The sequence below is a fragment of the Chiloscyllium plagiosum genome, unplaced genomic scaffold (genome assembly GCF_037043375.1).
Source record: "Chiloscyllium plagiosum isolate Xiang-an unplaced genomic scaffold, Cpla_swu_hap1 HiC_scaffold_36, whole genome shotgun sequence".
NCBI lineage: Eukaryota > Metazoa > Chordata > Chondrichthyes > Orectolobiformes > Hemiscylliidae > Chiloscyllium > Chiloscyllium plagiosum.
Window position 1 is genome coordinate 16,944,249 of NW_028270174.1, and position 20,016 is coordinate 16,964,264.

Consider the following 20,016-nt stretch of genomic DNA (forward strand, 5'->3'; position numbering starts at 1 on the left):
AAGATTGAAGACTGCAGAGAAGACAAAGACTGTCGTCAGCTTGAGATTAAGTTAATGTAATGTTTAATAATGGTGGTATTAGAACAGAATTTTTTGTAGAATTGGGGTCAGATAGTAAGTAGTTAAGAAAGGGGGGCTTGGATTTTGTGAATAGTTTTTGTTTAATGTTCACTACTAGAGTTAGGAAAATAAATTGTTACTTTTTCTTTAATTAGTGGAAATTAAGAGTTCTCGGTCACTCAATTTTTAACAGATTACGAGGCAAGGTGTGCTTTTCTGGGTGTTTGGTTTTAATTAACAGAGAGATTTGATGTCCAGGTTGTAACAATACATAATACACATTACTGCAGCAATTCAAAAAAGGCAGTTCAGCCATGAAAGTCCGCAGAGAATAAAAAAAAAATCCACTGTTCTTCAATCTTCCTTTCATCTTAGCCTCTGTATACCTCTTTGCCCTTAGCATTGCATATTTCTACTCCCATGTTAGATAAACCCACTCAAAGAACAGAAAATGCTTAATAATTCAGCATTTGTGCAGAAAAAGAGATTTAAAATTTCAAGCCCTTTCAAAACTCTTCTTCAAAGTTGAGCTCAAGATCCTATGTGGTTACTTCACTGCATCATTCCAACCACCCAAAAGCATTCACTTTCAAAACCCTAACCAGGTTCACTTTTCTTCCACATATTTTAATTTTAAAAGTTAAACACTCAAAACTGAATACAACTGAATCTTCCCCAGAAGAATAATGAAGTTACTTTGTGTTAGATATAGAGTATATTGTATGAATTTTGTGTCTCCACGTTAAAGACAAGGTATAACTAAATGACAGTGGATAAAATCAGCAGGAAAACTAGTGCTAGAAAGGGAATAACTGAAGCTGCATTTGCAAGGATTGAAGTAAAGACATTCATTGAGATAACCATATAGTTTTATTCTTAGTAATAATGGGATATATCAATACATGACTGTGAATCATACAGCATTGCACTAACATACAGATAATAATTAAATAGAGCTATAACAGCATAAACCTCCATTACAGTGACTGAAACCCAATGATTTACATCTTGGAGAGAAATCTAAAATCCCTTTATTCAAATAAAATCCCATTTAAACTAAAGCGAGTGATAGCAATCAAACGGGGGTATAAAAAAAGATCGTTGAGTACAAAAACTTTACATTTGATTGTTAAACAAATATTTTAAAAACATTACATGTTCCTTTTGTCGGAGCAAATAATTCAGATCCAATAATGTGTAATCAGGAAGGTAAATAAACTCCAGAGAACATAACAGTCCATCAATACTTTGCTGACATGAAGAGCTGGCCAACGGTGAGCAATGCAAGTGTCTGGTGGGCATGGTCTTCAGGTGCTGTAGGCAGCTTTCCAGGACTGAAGCTGGTAGCACAGGTCTACCAAAGTAAAATGCACCATGCTTCATCCAGAGGTCGACCAACTAAAGCAGCAGGTTTGGGACATTTTAGAAATATCACAGTTCGTGGCAAATCTTCAGCATACAATTTTTATCAAACCACTGAGCAGCTAATAAGTTTGTTCATAACTTCCATAAGCTTGAAATATACTGACATTAACAGTTCCCAATGAGTTATCTGAAAAGTGACACGTGCTTTAGATGACTACCAAACTAATAGTCAGTACAAGTTAAAAGCATTTAAGTACAGAAATACAAACAAATCATTTCAAGTTAGCAGTGAACATTCTCCAACATTAAAGGGTGAACCAGATTTCAGAAATCTCAACCCAATTTCAAATTTGAAAGTTCCGGCTAAAAACTGATATTACACCCAGGCTTGTGTACACTGTAAAGCCAGTCCTGAAAATGGTTGGAATTGGAAATCTTTGACTGCATTCAGTAATCGTCTACTTTCATTTGATAAATTTTATGCCAATGGCTAGAGATTGGGGATTGCAGGGAGCACTCGCACATTTCAGACATCTGGTATAAATATCAAGCTGCAGGTCAAGTACAGCACTGGACAGTGAGACTCTTGATTGTAACATTCTCAAACTTGTTACCTTCTGCAAAGATACACTTCAATTTCTCTTGCTATTTTCATAACTTGTGAGTGGACCATCAATTACATCAGGTAATGAATTGGGAGGAAAGGAAGAGCTTTCCCATCCATGCTCTTTATGCTCAATCACCTACTCTTTACATGGATCTGTAGGAAATATATCCTTTTCAAAATCAAAATCTCAAGTGAATATGGCACAATGCTATGCTACTTTGTCTAGTGTTTTACTGACCTGCATCAGAAGATGGTGCAAATAGATATTCTGGTCACTTCAACAAATTAGTTTGTTGACAAATTTTGAAACAGTAAGTCAACAATTGAATGCAAGGAAAGGCTGAGAGAAACTAGTATAAACTAGGTAGAACAATTGTCAAGTGAAGAAATCCAGTGCTGTCAAAATAAAGCTTGATATTGGCAGATTAGTAGTACAGAACTTGAATATCGTTAAAAAGAGGCAATTTGTCAAATCTTTACACTTTCATTCATGAGGGCAACTTGCAACAATCCCAATTGAAAGGGAAAACTGACATTTATGCTGCATGAGGGGAGTGTGCCGAGAGTTTGACAAATGGACTCTGATTGGTAGAGGCATTGCCATCAATAATGCATCAGTTAATGACAACCAGTACTTAACAGCCAAGTTTAGTTACATTTTAAACCAGGCAGATTGACTTATTTCTTAGGGCAGTGCTTTAACCAAACCAGAAAAAGGCTGCCACCTATTTTGTTGCATTGAAACAGGTGCAGTGCGGACATGTTCTGTCTGCAAAGAATAAGGCTGTGTTGTAGTATATATGTAGCTTGTAGTACATGTTAGTGCACCACACAGAGTCTAACCACACTCAGTATTATTTAACAAATGGTGTTCAATCATTGAATTCCATCTAATACTGGCCCACACTTTCAAAGCTCACAACAATGTCCAACACTGGATGTGATTCCTCAATTTAATAGCATTTGCTAAACAATCCTGTGTGTGCAAAGAATTGCACAGACAACCAATCTGAGATGGTCAGTTGGGCAAGCAGAGTGGTGCGCTTGCATGTATGGGCGAACTGCAAATATTAACATATAGTGCCTTTTTCTGCTCAAAGATTTCATACACAGCTTTCCTGTTTCAATGCAATAACATAGATGACAGACATTCTCTTGTTCATGCCACAGTGCAATGCCTGCCCAGTCAATCTGCCTGATTTAATAGTTAAACAAAGCTCTGACAGATTACAGTTAATGATTAACAGTGTACATTTTCCTTGACAATGCCTCTCCCAACTCATCTGCAGTCTCATGCAGGATAAACACTTCACATATACTCCCTTTACATTGGTACTTCATGCACATTGTTCTGATACTTGCAAAATAAATAGCTTTGACAAAGTGCCTTACTTTTCAGCAATACTTTTTTTAAAGTGAAGACAATGAAAACTGATTGGTCAAACTGCAATACAGCACAAATGAGAATTTTGTTTAGCATGATTATGTAGAATTGGTAGGTGATTTTTAAAACAAGTCAAACACATTTGAATTTCATTTCCCAGTTAACACATATTGGAAGCTAAATATAAAGTTATTTAATTATTTGTTTTTCAATGCCCTGTTTTTTCAAATATCAGATCAAAAGTTTTGCATTGCCTAACCTAAAATAATGCAAGACATTAATGATTACACTTTAGTGAGATTTTCAAATAGTACACTTTCCCATTCTTGACTGATCATACAACATTTCACACTGGGCTCTTCAAGAACATAGCACTATTAAGCAAAAGAAATGAAGTTTGTAAGCTTTGTCTCGATAGAAGCACACATCCCAATTTGTTAGCTTGAAGTTAGTCAACTCTTTCTTGCTTCCAGAGTAGTTCAAATGATTAGAATTCTACTGTTATAACTTCATCAGTAGGTCAGCTACACAGAAGTAAACAAGAGAAACCCAATCAATGTGTTGTGTTCATGTTACCAATAGAAACTCAGTTTGACCAGCTTGCTTTGGTGAAGTTTCAAACCTGGATTATGCAATTGATGAGCAAACAAAACTAAAAGATAAGTGATGAAGTGTTGAACAGGGTAGAATATTGAGTATATATAAAGATCGAGGATATTGGCATAGCACAGGGATATAGGAGCAGAGTGCTTGTGTGTTAATGCTTTGATCAGAGCATCACTTATGCAAGTCCAAAAATATTCCAGTTGGCAGCAATGGCACATATCGGTTGTGTGAAAATTTACAATATGTAGGCCTGGTCAAGGATTAACAGAAATTGGTCATACAATCATCAGTTTACTGGCCATTATACAACTTAAAAGCTGACAGACATGTGTTTCCACTGTCAGTACAAAATGCAAACACATCTTGTCCATTTATTCATACATATATAGAAAAATATACTCCTCCACTTCATGAATTTGCCAAAAAATGATTGATCCCTGATTAAATTTTCCAAAATATCTTCTTTTTGTAAAGAACATAAGAAATAAAAACCCAAGTGGTGGTCGCAAGGAGATTCTGGGCCAAGTGTTCGCCATGTGAATGGTCATTGAGCATTTTCCATTTGAAGGGAAAATATTGTTCAAACACCTCATGTCCAACGTACAGCAGAATAGAGTTCATCCCTGAAGAGTTAGAGAAAACAAAACAGTATGTCAGTGGTCACTTGAATTCTACCCAAACTGTCCACATCATAAGAATATTTAATTATGGCTGGATCAAACTGCTGCCACCAAGTCTGGCCAATCCACCTACAAAGAATCCTGATCAGACAAGTAATACCACGCATTGCGTGTTGAGCGGAGAAGCAATAACAATTCAAATGGGGATTCATATTAACCTAGCGAATTAGGAGGCTATGAAACACAACCCAATATCTGTTGTTAACTCCTACCCCTGCCCATCATCTTCCAAAACTGTAATATTTTGGAAGAGACATTTTCCCCTATTTTCTGAATCAACCTGAGATAATGAGAATCCAGAGAAAGTATATTCCTGTCAGGGTGAAAGGAAAGGCTGGTGGGTACAGGGAATGCTGGACGACTAAAGAAATTGAGGGTTTGGTTAAGAAAAAGAAGGAAGCATATGTAAGGTATAGACAGGATAGATCGAGTGAATCCTTAGAAGAGTATAAAGGCAGTAGGAGTATACTTAAGAGGGAAATCAGGAGTGCAAAAAGTGGACATGAGATAGCTTTGGCAAATAGAATTAAGGAGCATCCAAAGGGTTTTTACAAATACATTAAGGACAAAAGGATAACCAGGGAGAGAGTAGGGTCCTTCAAAGATCAGCAAGGCGGCCTTTGCGTGGAGGTGCAGAAAATGGGAAAGATACTAAATGAGTATTTTGCATCAGCATTTACTGTGGAAAAGGATATGGAAGATATAGACTGTAGGGAAATAGATGTTGACACCTTGCAAAATGTCCAGATTACAGAGGAGGAAGTGCTGGATGTCTTGAAACGCATAAAGGTGGATAAATCTCCAGGACCTGATCAGGTGTATCCGAGAACTCAGTGGGAAGCTAGAGAAGTGATTGCTGAGATATTTGTATCATCGAAATTCACAGGTGAGGTGCCAGAAGACTGGAGGTTGGCTAATGTGGTGCCACTCTAAGAAGGCAGTAAGTACAAGCCAGGGAACTATAGACCAGTGAGCCTGACATCGGTAGTGGGCAAGTTGTTGGAGGGAATCCTGAGGGACAGGGTGTACATGTATTTGGAAAGGCAAGGATGACTAGGGATAGTCAACATGGCTTTGAGCGTAGGAAATCATGTCTCACAAACTTGATTGAGTTTTTTGAAGAAGTAACAAAGAGGATTGATGAGGGCAGAGCGGTAGATGTGATCTATATGGACTTCCGTAAGGTGTTCAACAAGGCTCCCCATTGGAGACTGGTTACCGAGGTTAGGTCTCACGGAATAAAGGGAGAACTAGTCATTTGGATACAGAACTGGCTCAAAGGTAGAAGACAGAGAGTGGTGGTGGAGGGTTGTTTTTCAGCCTGGAGGCCTATGTGACCAGTGGAGTGCCACAAGTATCGGTGCTGGGTTCTCTACTTTTTTTCATTTACATAAATGATTTGGGTGCGAGCATAAGAGGTACAGTTAGTAAGTTTGCAGATGAAACCAAAATTGGAGGTGCAGTGGACAGCAAAGAAGGTTACCTCAATAACAACAGGATCTGGACCAGATGGGCCAATGGGCTGAGAAGTGGCAGATAAAGTTTAACTCAGATAAAAGCGAGGTGCTGCATTTTGGGAAAGCAAATCTTAGCAGGACTTACACACTTTAATGGTAAGGTCCTAGAGAGTGTTGCTGAACAAAGAGGTCTTGGAGTGCAGGTTCATAGCTCCTTGAAAGTGGAGTCGCAGGTAGATAGGATAGTGAAGAAGGCATTTGGTATGCTTTCCTTTATTGGTCAGAGTATTGAGTACAGGAATTGGGAGGTTATGTTGCGGCTGTACAGGACATTGGTTAGGCCACTGGAATATTGCGTGCAATTCTGGTCTCCTACCTATCGGAAAGATGTTGTGAAACCTGAAAGGGTTCAGAAAAGATTTACAAGGACGTTGCCAGGGTTGGAGGATTTATAGGGAGAGGCTGAACAGGCTCGGGCTGTTTTCCCTGGAGCATCGGAGGCTGAGAGGTGACCTCAAAGAGGTTTACAAAATTATGAGGGGCATGGATAGGATAAATAGACAAAGTCTTTTCCCTGGGGTCAGGGGAGTCCAGAACTAGAGGGCATAGGTTTAGGGTGGCAGGGGAAAGATATAAGAGACCTAAGGGGCAACCTTTTCACAGAAAGGGTGGTACATGTATGGAATGAGCTGCCAGAGGAAGTGGTGGAGGCTGGTACAATTGCAACATTTAAAAGACATTTGGATGGGTATACGAATAGGAAGGGTTTGGAGGGATATGGGCCAGGTGCTGGCAGGTGGGACTAGATTTGGTTGGGATATCTGGTTGGCATGGACGGGTTGGACCGAAGGGTCTGTTTCCATGTTGTAATCTCTATGACTGTATGACTCTATAACCATGCATTTCCATTATGGAAACAAATGCACCAGGCAACGTGACTCGAGAAACTACACATGACTTGCTTGCCCAGATGGTCATTCAAGCCGGGGTTCAGGCACAAATATCATTTGTGTCTTCATCTCAAATAGAAGGTAGAGAGGTAAAACCAGCGCGAGAATTCTTGGCACAAGTACTACTCTTAATATCGTTTCTCATCAGTTTTCAGCTACCCCTCGAGAAGAGAACCACATGAAGTTGGAAGGCAAAACATACCAATTGGTCAATGCAACATCAAACTCTACAATCTCTCTCAAATATGGAAAAACATGGATTTGCATGAAAACAGTATCTATGGCAAACAAAAAGTATGAACACTCACAGGAGAGAGAGAGAAAATCTCATCTGAGTGCTGGTGCATGGTATAAGATGACATTGTTGCTATTACACACTGCAGGTGCCATCTCTACAGCAACCTCTTCTCATCTCTATTGAGCTGATATATGTGAACAACACATTATTCCCTAATTGAAGGTAATTTTCCAGAGTGGAAGAGAGCAAGTCAATAACACAGTGAGAAGGAAAAACTGATAAAGGGATACTGGAATTTTCCATACCTGGATAAAAAAAGGGAGCTCCCGTCCAATGTTTCTTTATATCCACCAGAAAATAGATCAGCAAGAGAAGAATATAAGCAAAACAACTGAGTGTTGTAACATAAGAGATGGACCTGCCCATGGAAGATAAACAGGGAAGGTTAGAAGTGGCAGAAAGCATTGGAGTAAACACAGCTTACTTCCTGAAAATCTTAAGCTAATCGGAACAATTTCCTTAGTTGTATCTTCCTAAAACCAGAACTAAAAGGCAATGGATTTGATCTGGTGAAAACACAACTTGGCTCAAAAAAAGATATATGACAAGTCTATGCTGAAAAACTGTTTCATCATGACCTCAAAAAAGGTTACCATTGGGGAGAGAATTGCTGTAACTCAACTGGTCCCCCTCCAGCCTTGTGTAACATTGATAGTCAAGCAAATTCAAAATGCAAAACATTAAGTTTAGAAACATTTGGCCGGGTGCCCACAATTTGCACATTTAACTCTGCAACATCATCCATAAGCTTTATCCTATTAGCATCTTGGACTCCACACATTTGCTATGGTATCAATAGTAAATTATGCAAGAGGTAGGAGATTAACAGCACAATTTACTAGCCTCATTTTTCACCTGAAACTCTGTCCCACACTTTATCAAGTTTACCCCTTTCTTGGACATCTCAGGCTTAGTTTCTATGCCTGCTTAGACTCTGAACTAACGAAAACCACTCTCTCTGTCCCTCAATTTCAAAACCAAAGCCTCAGTGACTTTATCCCTCTCCAAGTCCAACCACCCACTTACTTCAACATTATTCTCCAACTCCATCCTAAGCTCACCCTCACTGACAATGAAATACTCAACTGCATCTGTACCATTGTCCACCTGAACCTTTTGCTGATTGCCAGAGTTCCATAGCACAAGTTTCCAGTTTATTCAGAACCCTTACTCGCAACTTCTCCTTCCGAAAATCTCAACCGTCTTCCTCTCCGGCCACTTGATCGTGACTGAATTTTATAATTCTGATCCTCGTAAAAATCCCTTGCCTTACTATGTCTGCAGCTTTGTATCACTTCCTGCTTTACTCATGGTGTTCTACCATACTATTGCAGTAGAAAGAACCTTCACGGCCAGCATTGCTGCCAGAGTTGGAAACTCAATTCCTATTCCACTCTTCTTACACATCTCCCACCACAATAGCTGACCTATAGTTTAGTTTGAAACAATTGTTTAACTGAGCTATTATACAGCTTCTGCTTATTAACTCAGGTGTTCACATGTTAACAATAATGGCAGCGAAAGGAACACTGGATAGCACTGTGTCACAACTTGTAATAACTTACTCTACGACCGTTTTACAAGAAAAAACCTCTACAGACGTAGCCCACCGCTCAGACCCCTGAACTCCTCATGATGCTGGGAATGAATTTCTCATTCCAGAAGGAGATAACTCACAGTTATAATTGGTACATAAGAGCCATTTATCTGAGAGAACGCTGCATTAGTTCTGCAAAACACACTTTCATGCAGGCCAGGTTTCATGGGGCTAGTGGAATATCTGCAATATTTCTGGTTGACTGTGGTGCTGTACTAAATCACCACCTCATTTCGTGGAGGGCATACGCACCATAAATTCTTGTTGACTGGAATGAAGCCATGGTCTTTCGAACATTTTGTCAGGATGGCTGAAATAATACCCTAGAGTCAACAAGCAAATCAATGGATTAGACAAACAAGGAACATTTCACCAGGATGATCTTTACATAATCCAGTAAAACCTCACTCACCAGCAGTGTGCTCCAAGTGAAAAATCGTAGCATAATCTGTTTATTTTGACCTTTATAAATAATGAAAATCTTCCCAGCCTGTAGGGGGGAGAAAGAACACATGGTGCTATTTCTTGTTTCATACAAAGTTGTAATTGAGGTTCAGAACACATTGAAATAGGCAATCAGGTGGATGCATCTCCTGGCTTCTGTACTCAGCATATTTCAGTATCATTTGACAAGTTTTGGATGCCCAAAATGAAAAGGTACTTTACATCAACATAAATCAGCATTTAAGGTGCATGCCAAGTCTGAGCAAATCCGTATCACAAGAAAGAAAGGAAAAAAATCCATTTGATCAGTATGTGACTTGTTAGTAAAGTCAACTCTGCTAGTTACCGAGTAACACTCGGTCACAAAAATCAATCCATGCATCGAGATTGCATGAACTGGGAAGAGCTTTTTTCCTCAACCTTCAACCTGAAAGAATACAACACATTCCAAATGTTCCTCTAATTTGCTCAGACAGTACAGACAGCATAGAAACACATCACAAAGAAGTTGGATAAGTGGGTGCAGTGTATTCACATTTCAAGACAACTTGTATTATGGTTATGGACTTTCAAAAGACCCTCACGGTTACTCAGCAACTTTTACCTGTAATCCCAGAAATGCCATCACAATTGAATTGATTAATCCCAGCAGGTTCTCTGGATCAAATGGCACCGTCGTGTGATAAAGTATCTTAAGAAATAAAAATAAAATACAATTTATTGCAGCTCAATCAAAAATATTTTAAAGCAGATGGAACAGGTTTCAAGAAAGAGTTGAAAAATGTGATGCTGGAAAAACACAGCAGGCCAGGCAGCATCCGAGGAGCAGGAGAATCGACGTTTCGGGCATTAGCCCTTCTTCAGGAAGTCCTCACTTTCTCCTAGGTTTCAAGAAACTCCAACTCAAAGAGAATCGACCCAAAAAATGAGAACAAGCATTTCTTAATATGAAATTTGTTTTTAAAACTCAGTGTTGAAATAGATTGTTATTTTATCACATTCTGATGTTCTTCTGAGAACTCAATTCTTTGTGGCCATTTTCAATGAGAAAGTTAAAAATCTCAACACCAGGTTATAGTCCAAAAGGTTTATTTGCAAGTACAACCTTTCAGAGCGCTGCTTCTTCATCAGGTAGCGTCTGACAAAGACGCAGCCCTCCAAAAACTTGTACTTCCAAATAAACCTGTTGAACTATAACCTGGCTTTGAGAGATTTTTTTTAACTTTGTCCACCCCAGTCCAAGACAGGCACCTCCACATTTGTAAGGAGATTTGCGTGTTACGTTTGTACGCATAAAGATCAAAAATCAGCTTTGTATGACTCCACATATTAGCTTCAGATAGACTGTATGAGACAACTAAACATGAGCAGAGGTCTCTTAACCCCTTGAATGATTCTTCTTTCATAACATTTTTTCTACTGTGTACTTTGAATAATCTCAAGGTATTTGCTGCTACAAATCTACTTGGGTGCCCAGACCTCCCACTCATCTCCGTCCAAGGCCCCATAGGATCTTTTCACATCCAGCAGAGATTTTCCTGCATATCCTCCCACCTCGTCTACTATGCCTGGTGATCTCCTCTACCTCGGGGAGACAGGAGTGTTTCAAACAGGAGTGTTTCAGAGAACATCTCTGGGACACACACACACACACCAAACAATCCCACTGCTCTGTTGCCAACCACTTCAACTCCCTCTCCCACTCCACCAAGGACAAGTCCTGGGCCACATCCACTGCCAAATTCAATCCACCTGACAAGTGGAGGAAGAACGCCTCATCTTCTGCCTTGGGATCTTGCAATTACATGGCATAAACATAGACTTCACTAGTTTCCAAATCTCCCCTCACCCCAGATCCAACCCTCCAACTCGCTACAGTCCCCTTGAACTATCCTCCAGTCCATCTTCCTTCCCACCCCTGCTCCACCCTTCCCACGGACCTATTCCAAATCATCTCTCACCTGCATCTACTTATTACCTTCCCAGCTACCTTCTCTCCAGCCCAACTCTCCTATTTATCTCTCAGCCCCCTTGGGCACCTCTCCACAGTCCTGATGAAGGGCTTATGCCAGAAACGTCAACTCTCCTGCTCCTCAGATGCTGCCTGACCTGCTGTTCTTTTCCAGCTTCACACATTTTCAACTCTGACCCTCCAGCATCTGCAATCCTCACTTTCTCCGAGTGAATGAGCATACTGCATTACATTCAGTGTTTAACAGGACATTTATGAGGGGAGGCTGAATAATTTGGGCCTGTACTCATTTGAATTTAGAAGAATCGGAGACCTTACTGAAACACACGAAGGGTAGATGCGGAAATGTTGATTTCCTTTCTGGGAGTCTATGGCCAGAGAGCCATTTCAGATTGAGGAATCTTACTTTTAAGACATAGATGAAGAGGAATTTCTTCTTTCAGTCATGAATCTGTAGAATTGTTTACTGCAGAGAATCTGTAGAGGCTGGGTCATGAAAACATAGAACATAGAAAAATACAGTGCAGTACAGGCCCTTTGGCCCTCGATGTTGCGCCGATCCAAGCCCAACTAACCTACACTAGCCCACTATCCTCCCTATGCCTATCCAATGCCCGTTTAAATGCCCATAAAGAGGGAGAGTCCACCACTGCTACTGGCAGGGCATTCCATGAACCCACGACTTGCTGAGTAAAGAATCTACCCCTAACATCTGTCCTATACCTACCACCCCTTAATTTAAAGCTATGCTCCCTCGTAATAGCTGACTCCATACGTGGAAAAAGGTTCTCATGTTCAACCCTATCTAAACCCCTAATCATCTTGTACACCTCTATCAAGTCACCCCTAAACCTTCTTTTCTCCAATGAAAACAGTCCCAAGTGCCTCAGCCTTTCCTCATACGATCTTCCTACCATACCAGGCAACATCCTGGTAAATCTCCTCTGCACCCGTTCCAGTGCCTCCACATCCTTCCCATAGTATGGCGACCAAAACTGCACACAATACTCCAGATGCGGCTGCACCAGAGTCTTATACAACTGCAACATGACCTCAGGGCTCTGGAACTCAATTCCTCTACCAATAAAAGCCAATACGCCATATGCCTTCTTCACCGCACTATTTACCTGGGTGGCAACTTTCAGAAATCTGTGTACATGGACACCAAGATCCCTCTACTATTCAACACTACCAAGTATCCGACCATTAGCCCAGTACCCCGTCTTTTTGTTACTCTTACCAAAGTGAATCACCTCACACTTACCTACATTGAACTCCATTTGCCACCTTTCTGCACAGCTCTGCAACTTATCTATATCCTGCTGTAACCTGACACATCCTTCCTCACTGTCAACAACTCCACCGACTTTCGTATCATCCGCAAACTTGCTCACCCAACCTTCTAGCCCCTCCTCCAGGTCATTTATAAAAATGACAAACAGCAATGCAGAACACCGATAGTAACTGCACTCCAAGATGAACATTTACCATCAACTACTACCCTCTGTCTTCTTCCAGCCAGCCAATTCCTAATCCAAACCTCCAACTCACCCTCAATGCCATACCTCCGTATTTTTGCAGTAGCCTACCATGGGGAACCTTATCAAACGCCTTACTAAAATCCATATACACCACATCTACCGCTTTACCCTCGTCTACCTCCTTAGTCACCTTCTCAAAGAATTCAATAAGGTTTGTGAGGCACGACCTGCCCTTCACAAAACCATGCTGACTATCCTTGATCACATTATTCCTATCCAGATGTTCATAAATCCTATCCCTTACAATTCTCTCTAAGACTTTGCCCACAACAGAAGTGAGACTCACCGGCCTATAGTTACTAGGGTTATCCCTACTCCCCTTCTTGAACAAGGGAACCACATTTGCTATCCTCCAGTCTACTGGCACTATTCCTGTAGATAACGAGGACATAAAAATCAAGGTCAATGGCTCTGCAATCTCCTCCCTGGCTTCCCAGAGAATCCTAGGATAAATGCTATCAGGCCCAGGGGACTTATCTATTTTCACCCTTTCCAGAATTTCCAACACCTCTTCCCTACATACCTCAAAGCCGTCCATTCTAATTAATTGTGACTCAATATTCACATCGGCAATGGTAAAACAGTCTGGTAAAAACAATGACTGCAGATGTTGGAAACCAGATTCTGGATCAGCGGTGCTGGAAGAGCACAGCAGTTCAGGCAACATCCAAAGAGCAGCCAAATCGAAGTTTCGGGCAAAAGCCCTTCATCAGGAATAAAGGCAGTGAGCCTGAAGCGTGGAGAGATAAGCTAGAGGAGGGTCAGGATGGGGAGAAAGTAGCATAGAGTACAATAGGTGAGTGGGGGAGGGGATGAAGGTGATAGGTCAGAGAGGAGAGGATGGAGTGGATAGGTGGAAAAGGAGATAGGCAGGTAGGACAAGTCCGGACAAGTCATGGGGACAGTGCGGGCTGGAAGTTTGGAACTAGGGTGAGGTGGGGGAAGGGGAAATGAGGAAACTGTTGAAGTCCATATTGATGCCCTGGGATTGAAGTGTTCCGAGGTGGAAGATGAGACGTTCTTCCTCCAGGCGTCTGGTGGTGAGGGAGCAGCGGTGAAGGAGGCCCAGGACACCCCGCGCTGGCCTATTACCTGCCCTCGATCATTTCCAACTGCCACCGGGACATTAACCGCCTCAACCTGTCTATCCCCCTCCCCCACTCTAATCTCTCACCCTCACAATGCGCAGTCCATACAATCCCTCTGCTCCAATCCCAACCTCACCATCAAGCCAGCGGATAAAGGGGGTGCAGTGGTAGTCTGGTGCACTGACCTCTACACCGCTGAAGCCAAACGCCAACTCGAGGACACCTCTTCCTACTGCCCCCTCGACCATGACCCCACCCCCCCATCACCAAACCATCATCTCCCAGACCATACAGAACCTCATCACCTCAGGAGATCTCCCACCCACAGCTTCCAACCTCATAGTCCAGGAACCCTGCACTGCCCGTTTCTACCTCCTTCCCAAGATCCACAAGCCTGACCACCCTGGCCGACCCATTGTCTCAGCATGCTCCTGCCCCACGGAACTCATCTCTACCTACCTCGACACTGTCCTATCCCCCCTAGTCCAGGAATTCCCCATATACGTTCGAGACACCACCCACACCCTCCACCTCCTCCAAGACTTCCGTTTCCCCAGCCCCCAACGCCTCATCTTCACCATGGATATCCAATCCCTCTACACCTCCATCCGCCATGACCAGGGCCTCCAACCCCTCCGTTTTTACCTCTCCAGACGTCCCCAACAGTACCCTTCCACCGACACTCTCATTAGTTTGGCCGAACTGGTCCTCACCCTTAACAATTTCTCCTTTGAATCCTCCCACTTCCTCCAGACCAAAGGGGTAGCCATGGGGTCTCTTTGTTGGCTACGTAGAGCAGTTGATCTTCCGTAATTACACCGGCACCACTCCCACCTCTTCCTCTGCTACATTGATGACTCCATTGGCGCCACCTCGTGCTCCCGCGAGGAGGGTGAGCAATTCATCAACTTCACCAACACATTCCACCCTGACCTTAAATTTACCTGGACCATCTCTGACACCTCCCTCCCCTTCCTGGACCTCTCCATCTTCATTAATGACGACCGACTTGACACTGATATTTTTTTTTACAAACCCACCGACTCCCACAGCTACCTGGATTACACCTCTTCCCACCCTACCTCTTGCAAAAATGCCATCCCACATTCCCAATTCCTCCGCCGTATCTGCTCCCAGGAGGACCAGTTCCACCACAGAACACACTAGATGGCCTCCTTCTTTAGAGACCGCAACTTCCCTTCCCACGTGATGAAAGATGCCCTCCAACGCATCTCATCCACATCCCGCACCTCCGCCCTCAGACCCCACCCCACCAACCGTAACAAGGACAGAGCGCCCCTGGTGCTCACCTTCCACCCTACAAACCTTCGCATAAACCAAATCATCCACCGACATTTCCGCCATCTCCAAAAAGACCCCACCACCAGGAATATATTTCCCTCCCCATCCCTTTCCGCCTTCCGCAAAGACCGTTCCCTCTGTGACTACCTGGTCAGGTCCACGCCCCCCCTACAACCCACCCTCCCATCCAGGCACTTTTCCCTGCCACCGCAGGAACTGTAAAACCTGCACCCACACTACCTCCCTCACCTCTAACCAAGGCCCTAAAGGAGCCTTCCACATCCAAAGTTTTACTTGCACATCCACTAATATCATTTATTGTATCCGTTGCCCCCGCTGCGGTCTCCTCTAGATTGGGGAGACTGGGCGCCTCCTAGCAGAGCGCTTTAGGGAACATCTCCGGGACACCCGCACCAATCAACCACACCGCCCCGTGGCCCAACATTTCAACTCCCCCTCCCACTCTGCCGAGGACGTGGAGGTCCTGGGCCTCCTTCACCGCCACTCCATCACCACCAGACGCCTGGAGGAAGAACGCCTCATCTTCCGCCTCGGAACACTTCAACCCCAAGGCATCAATGTGGACTTCAACAGTTTCCTCACTTCCCCTTCCCCCACCTCACCCTAGTTCTAAACTTCCAGCTCAGCACTGTCCCCATGACTTGTCCGGACTTGTCCTATCTGCCTATCTCCTTTTCCACCTATCCACTCCAACCTCTCCTCCCTGACCTATCACCTTCATCCCCTCCCCTACTCACCTATTGTACTCTATGCTACTTTCTCCCCATCCTGACCCTCCTCTAGCTTATCTCTCCACGCTTCAGGCTCACTGCCTTTATTCCTGATGAAGGGCTTTTGCCCGAAACTTCGATTTGGCTGCTCTTTGGATGCTGCCTGAACTGCTGTGCTCTTCCAGCACCACTAATCCAGAACATGAAAACAGTCTGTCTCAGCCTGGTATGTACTTAATTAGTAAGGGAATCAGGAGTTATAGACAAAAAGCACTAAAGTAGAGTTGAGGATCAGATTAATCATGATCTCATGAGATGATGGAATATACTCAGTGAGCTGGACGACCTTATGGTTTTATTTAAAAGAAAGGTGTGGCTGCAACAGAGGGATGGTAGGTGAGAAACACAAAGGAGATTCAAATTGAAGCTAGCACAAGAATTCACTCAGTTCAGTCAAAATTGACGTGACCACTGTAATGGATTTTAAGTTTACACAAAGACATTTTGGTCCTCAGTTACTGGAATCCACCAGATACTCAGGAACCTATTGTAGGGAATGGCAGTTGCTGGGGCTGGAGGGAAATGTGGGTAAGACATTATTAAAAATCATTGCATTATGTTTAATCACTTAAGTGCTTGTAGTTTCATTCAAATCCAGCAAAATCAAGATCAAGGCTGTGCCAAATTTTGGATCCCTCTGAAGGAAGGGATAGGCCGGTCAGTGGATCGGCAGCAGTCGTTTCAGTTCAAATCAGGTCAGGTGGACTTAAGGCTGCCTTGGAATCAGGATACAATGGTGCAGAAAGCTGATAGCTGGAGCCACACCATACTCATGTAGCACCTAGCTGAATTGTCCAGGGAGGATTTTTTCCCTTTAAATTTTTTGCAAATAAATTTGGAATGTTATAAAAATATCTGGATTTTGGATAAATAGTTTTTGGACAACTGGATTTGGGGTATTGTACCTGTTCAAGGGAATTGTCTGCCTTTAATAATACAGCATTTAAAGGATCACTGCTTTCCAGTAAGAACCTCGCTATATACTATTCGATTTCTGTCCAACAACAATGGATGCATTATTGTCTGTTTGGTTACTCTATGAAGTGACTGGAAAGTATTTCCTATCTTGAAACATTAGTCACAACCAATGATAGGAGTTGTATTGAGGGCGATCACAGCCTCTCTTCTGCATTACAACAGGAATTTAGTAGTTGTTCTGGATTTTAGAAACAGTTTGTGATCATTTTAAATCAACTTGGTATTCTAACAGCTCGACTTTATGTTTTAAAAATTAAAATTTGTGGTGCGTTTTATTTGATTTTTGTTTATACTCACGCGTGGGATCTGGGCATTGCTGGCTGGGTCAGCATTTATTGCCTATCCCTAGTTTCCCTTGAGAAGGTGGTGGTGAGCTGCCTTCTTAAACTGCTGCGGTCCACGTGCTGTAGGTTGACCCAAGGTGCTGTTAGGGAAAGAACTTCAGGATTTTGACCCAGTGACAGTGAAGGAACAGCGGTTTATCTCCCAAGTCAGCACGGCGGCTTGTCACATGGGACTGACGATAAAGGACTGATCAATACAGGACACAGCATAGCCCTTTCAGAAAGTAGTAAAAAGGTTTTACAAGGAGGTTGCCACAGTTGGAGGATTTGAGCTATAGGGAGAGGTTGAATAGGCTGGGGCTGTTTTCCCTGGAGCGTCAGAGACTGAGGCGTGACCAGTGACCTGTATTGGAAGGGGACTAAAATACTGGCAGGGAAATTTGCTAGAACTGCTTGGGAGGATTTAAACTAGTAAGGTGGGGGGGGGGGGGAACGGGACCCAGGGAGATAGTGAGGAAAGAGATCGATCTGAGACAGGCACTGCTGAGAACCAAAGTGAGTCAAACAGTCAGGGCAGGCAGGGACAAGGTAGGACTAATAAATTAAACTGCATTTATTTCAATGCAAGGGACCGAACAGGGAAGGCAGATGAACTCAGGGTATGGTTAGGAACATGGGACTGGGATATCATAGCAATTACAGAAACATGGCTCAGGGAAGGGCAGGACTGGCAGCTTAATGTTCCAGGATACAAATGCTACAGGAAGGATAGAAAGGGAGGCAAGAGAGGAGGCGGAGTGGCATTTTTGATAAGGGATAGCATGACAGCTGTGCTGAGGGAAGATATTCCCGGAAATACATCCAGGGAAGTTATTTTGATGGAACTGAGAAATAAGAAAGGGATGATCACCTTATTGGGATTGTATTATAGACCCACAATAGTCAGAGGGAAATTGAGAAACAAACTTGTAAGGAGATCTCAGCTATCTGTAAGAATAATAGGGGAGTTATGGTAGGGGATTTTAACTTTCTAAATATAGACTGGGACTGCTATAGTGTTAAAGGTTTAGATGGAGAGGAATTTCTTAAGACAATTTTCTGATTCAGTATGTGGATGTACCTACTAGAGTAGGTGCAAAACTTGACCTACTCTTGGGAAATAAGGCAGGGCAGGTGACTGACGTGTCAGTGGGGGAGTACTTTGGGGCCAGTGACCATAATTCTATTTGTTTTAAAATAATGATGGAAAAGGATAGACCAGATCTAAAAGTTGAAGTTCTAAATTAGAGAAAGGCCAATTTTGACAGTATTAGACAAGAACTTTCGAAAGCAGATTGGAGACAGATGTTCGCAGGTAAAGGGACGGCTAGAAAATGGGAAGCCTTCAGAAATGAGATAACAAGAATCCAGAGATGGTATAATATTCCTGTAAGGGTGAAAGGGAAGGCTGATAGTTATGGGGAATGCTGGATGACTAAAGAAATTGAGGGTTTGGTTAAGAAAAAGAAGGAAGCATATGGCAGGTATAGACAGAATAGATCGAATGAATCCTTCGAAGAGTATAAAGGAAGTAGGAGTATACTTAAGAGGGAAATCAAGAGGACAAAACAGGGACATGAGTTAGCTTTAGCAAATAGAATTAAGGAGAATCCAAAGGGTTTTTACAAATATATTAAAGGACAAAAGGGTAACTGTGGAGAGAATAGGGCCCCTCAAAGATCAGCAAGGCAGCCTTTGTGTGGAGCCACAGAAAATGGGGGAGATACTAAATCAGTATTTACTGTGGAAAAGGATATGGAAGATATAGACTGTAAGGAAATAGATGGTGACAAAAATTTCCAGATTACAGAGGAGGAAGTGCTGGATGTCTTGAAACGGTTAAAGGTGGATAAATCCCCAGGACCTGATCAGGTGTACCCGAGAACTCTGTGGGAAGCTAGAGAAGTGATTACTGGGCCTCTTGCTGAGATATTTGTATCATCGATAGTCGCAAGTGAGGTGCTGGAAGACTGGAGGTTGGCTAACGTGGTGCCACTGTTTCATAAGGGCGGTAAAGACAAGCCCTTGGAGGGAATCCTGAGGGACAGGATGTACATATATTTGGAAAGGCAAGGACTGATTAGGGATAGTCAACATGGCTTTGTGCGTGGGAAATCATGTCTCACAAACTTGATTGAGTTTTTTGAAGAAATAACAGAAGATTGATGAGGGCAGAGCAGTAGATGTGATCAATATGGACTTCAGTAAGGTGTTCGACAAGGTTCCCCATGGGAGACTGATTAGCAAGGTTAGATCTCATGAATACAGAGAGAACTAGCCATTTGGATACAGAACTGGCTCAAAGGTAGAAGAGAGAGGGTGATGGTGGAGGGTTGTTTTTCAGACTGGAGGCCTGTGACCAGTGGAGTGCCACAAGGATCGGTGCTGGGTACTCTACTTTTTGTCATTTCCATAAATGATTTGGATGCGATCATAAGAGGTACAGTTAGTAAGTTTGCAGATGACACCAAAATTGAAGGTGTAGTGGACAGCGAAGAGGGTTATCTCAGATTACAACAGGATCTTGACAGATGGTCCAATGGGCTGAGAAGTGGCAGATAGAGTTTAATTCA

General features: G+C 42.7%; 1 protein-coding gene across 2 annotated transcripts in view; it reads right to left on the bottom strand.

Moving 5' to 3' along the window:
• Positions 1–911: 911 nt before the first annotated feature.
• hgsnat (heparan-alpha-glucosaminide N-acetyltransferase) overlaps positions 912–20,016 on the bottom strand; it is a 51,306-nt gene continuing 32,201 nt past the window's right edge. For both annotated transcript variants that reach the window (XM_087979998.1, XM_087979997.1), the window contains exons 14-18: positions 10,053–10,139; positions 9,417–9,494; positions 9,257–9,327; positions 7,653–7,765; positions 912–4,645 (exon numbers count right to left, since the gene is read on the bottom strand). In XM_087979998.1, the coding sequence (XP_087836124.1) occupies positions 4,464–4,645; positions 7,653–7,765; positions 9,257–9,327; positions 9,417–9,494; positions 10,053–10,139 (531 nt within the window). In that variant the 3' untranslated portion in view covers positions 912–4,463. The remainder of the gene's footprint in view (positions 4,646–7,652; positions 7,766–9,256; positions 9,328–9,416; positions 9,495–10,052; positions 10,140–20,016) is intronic.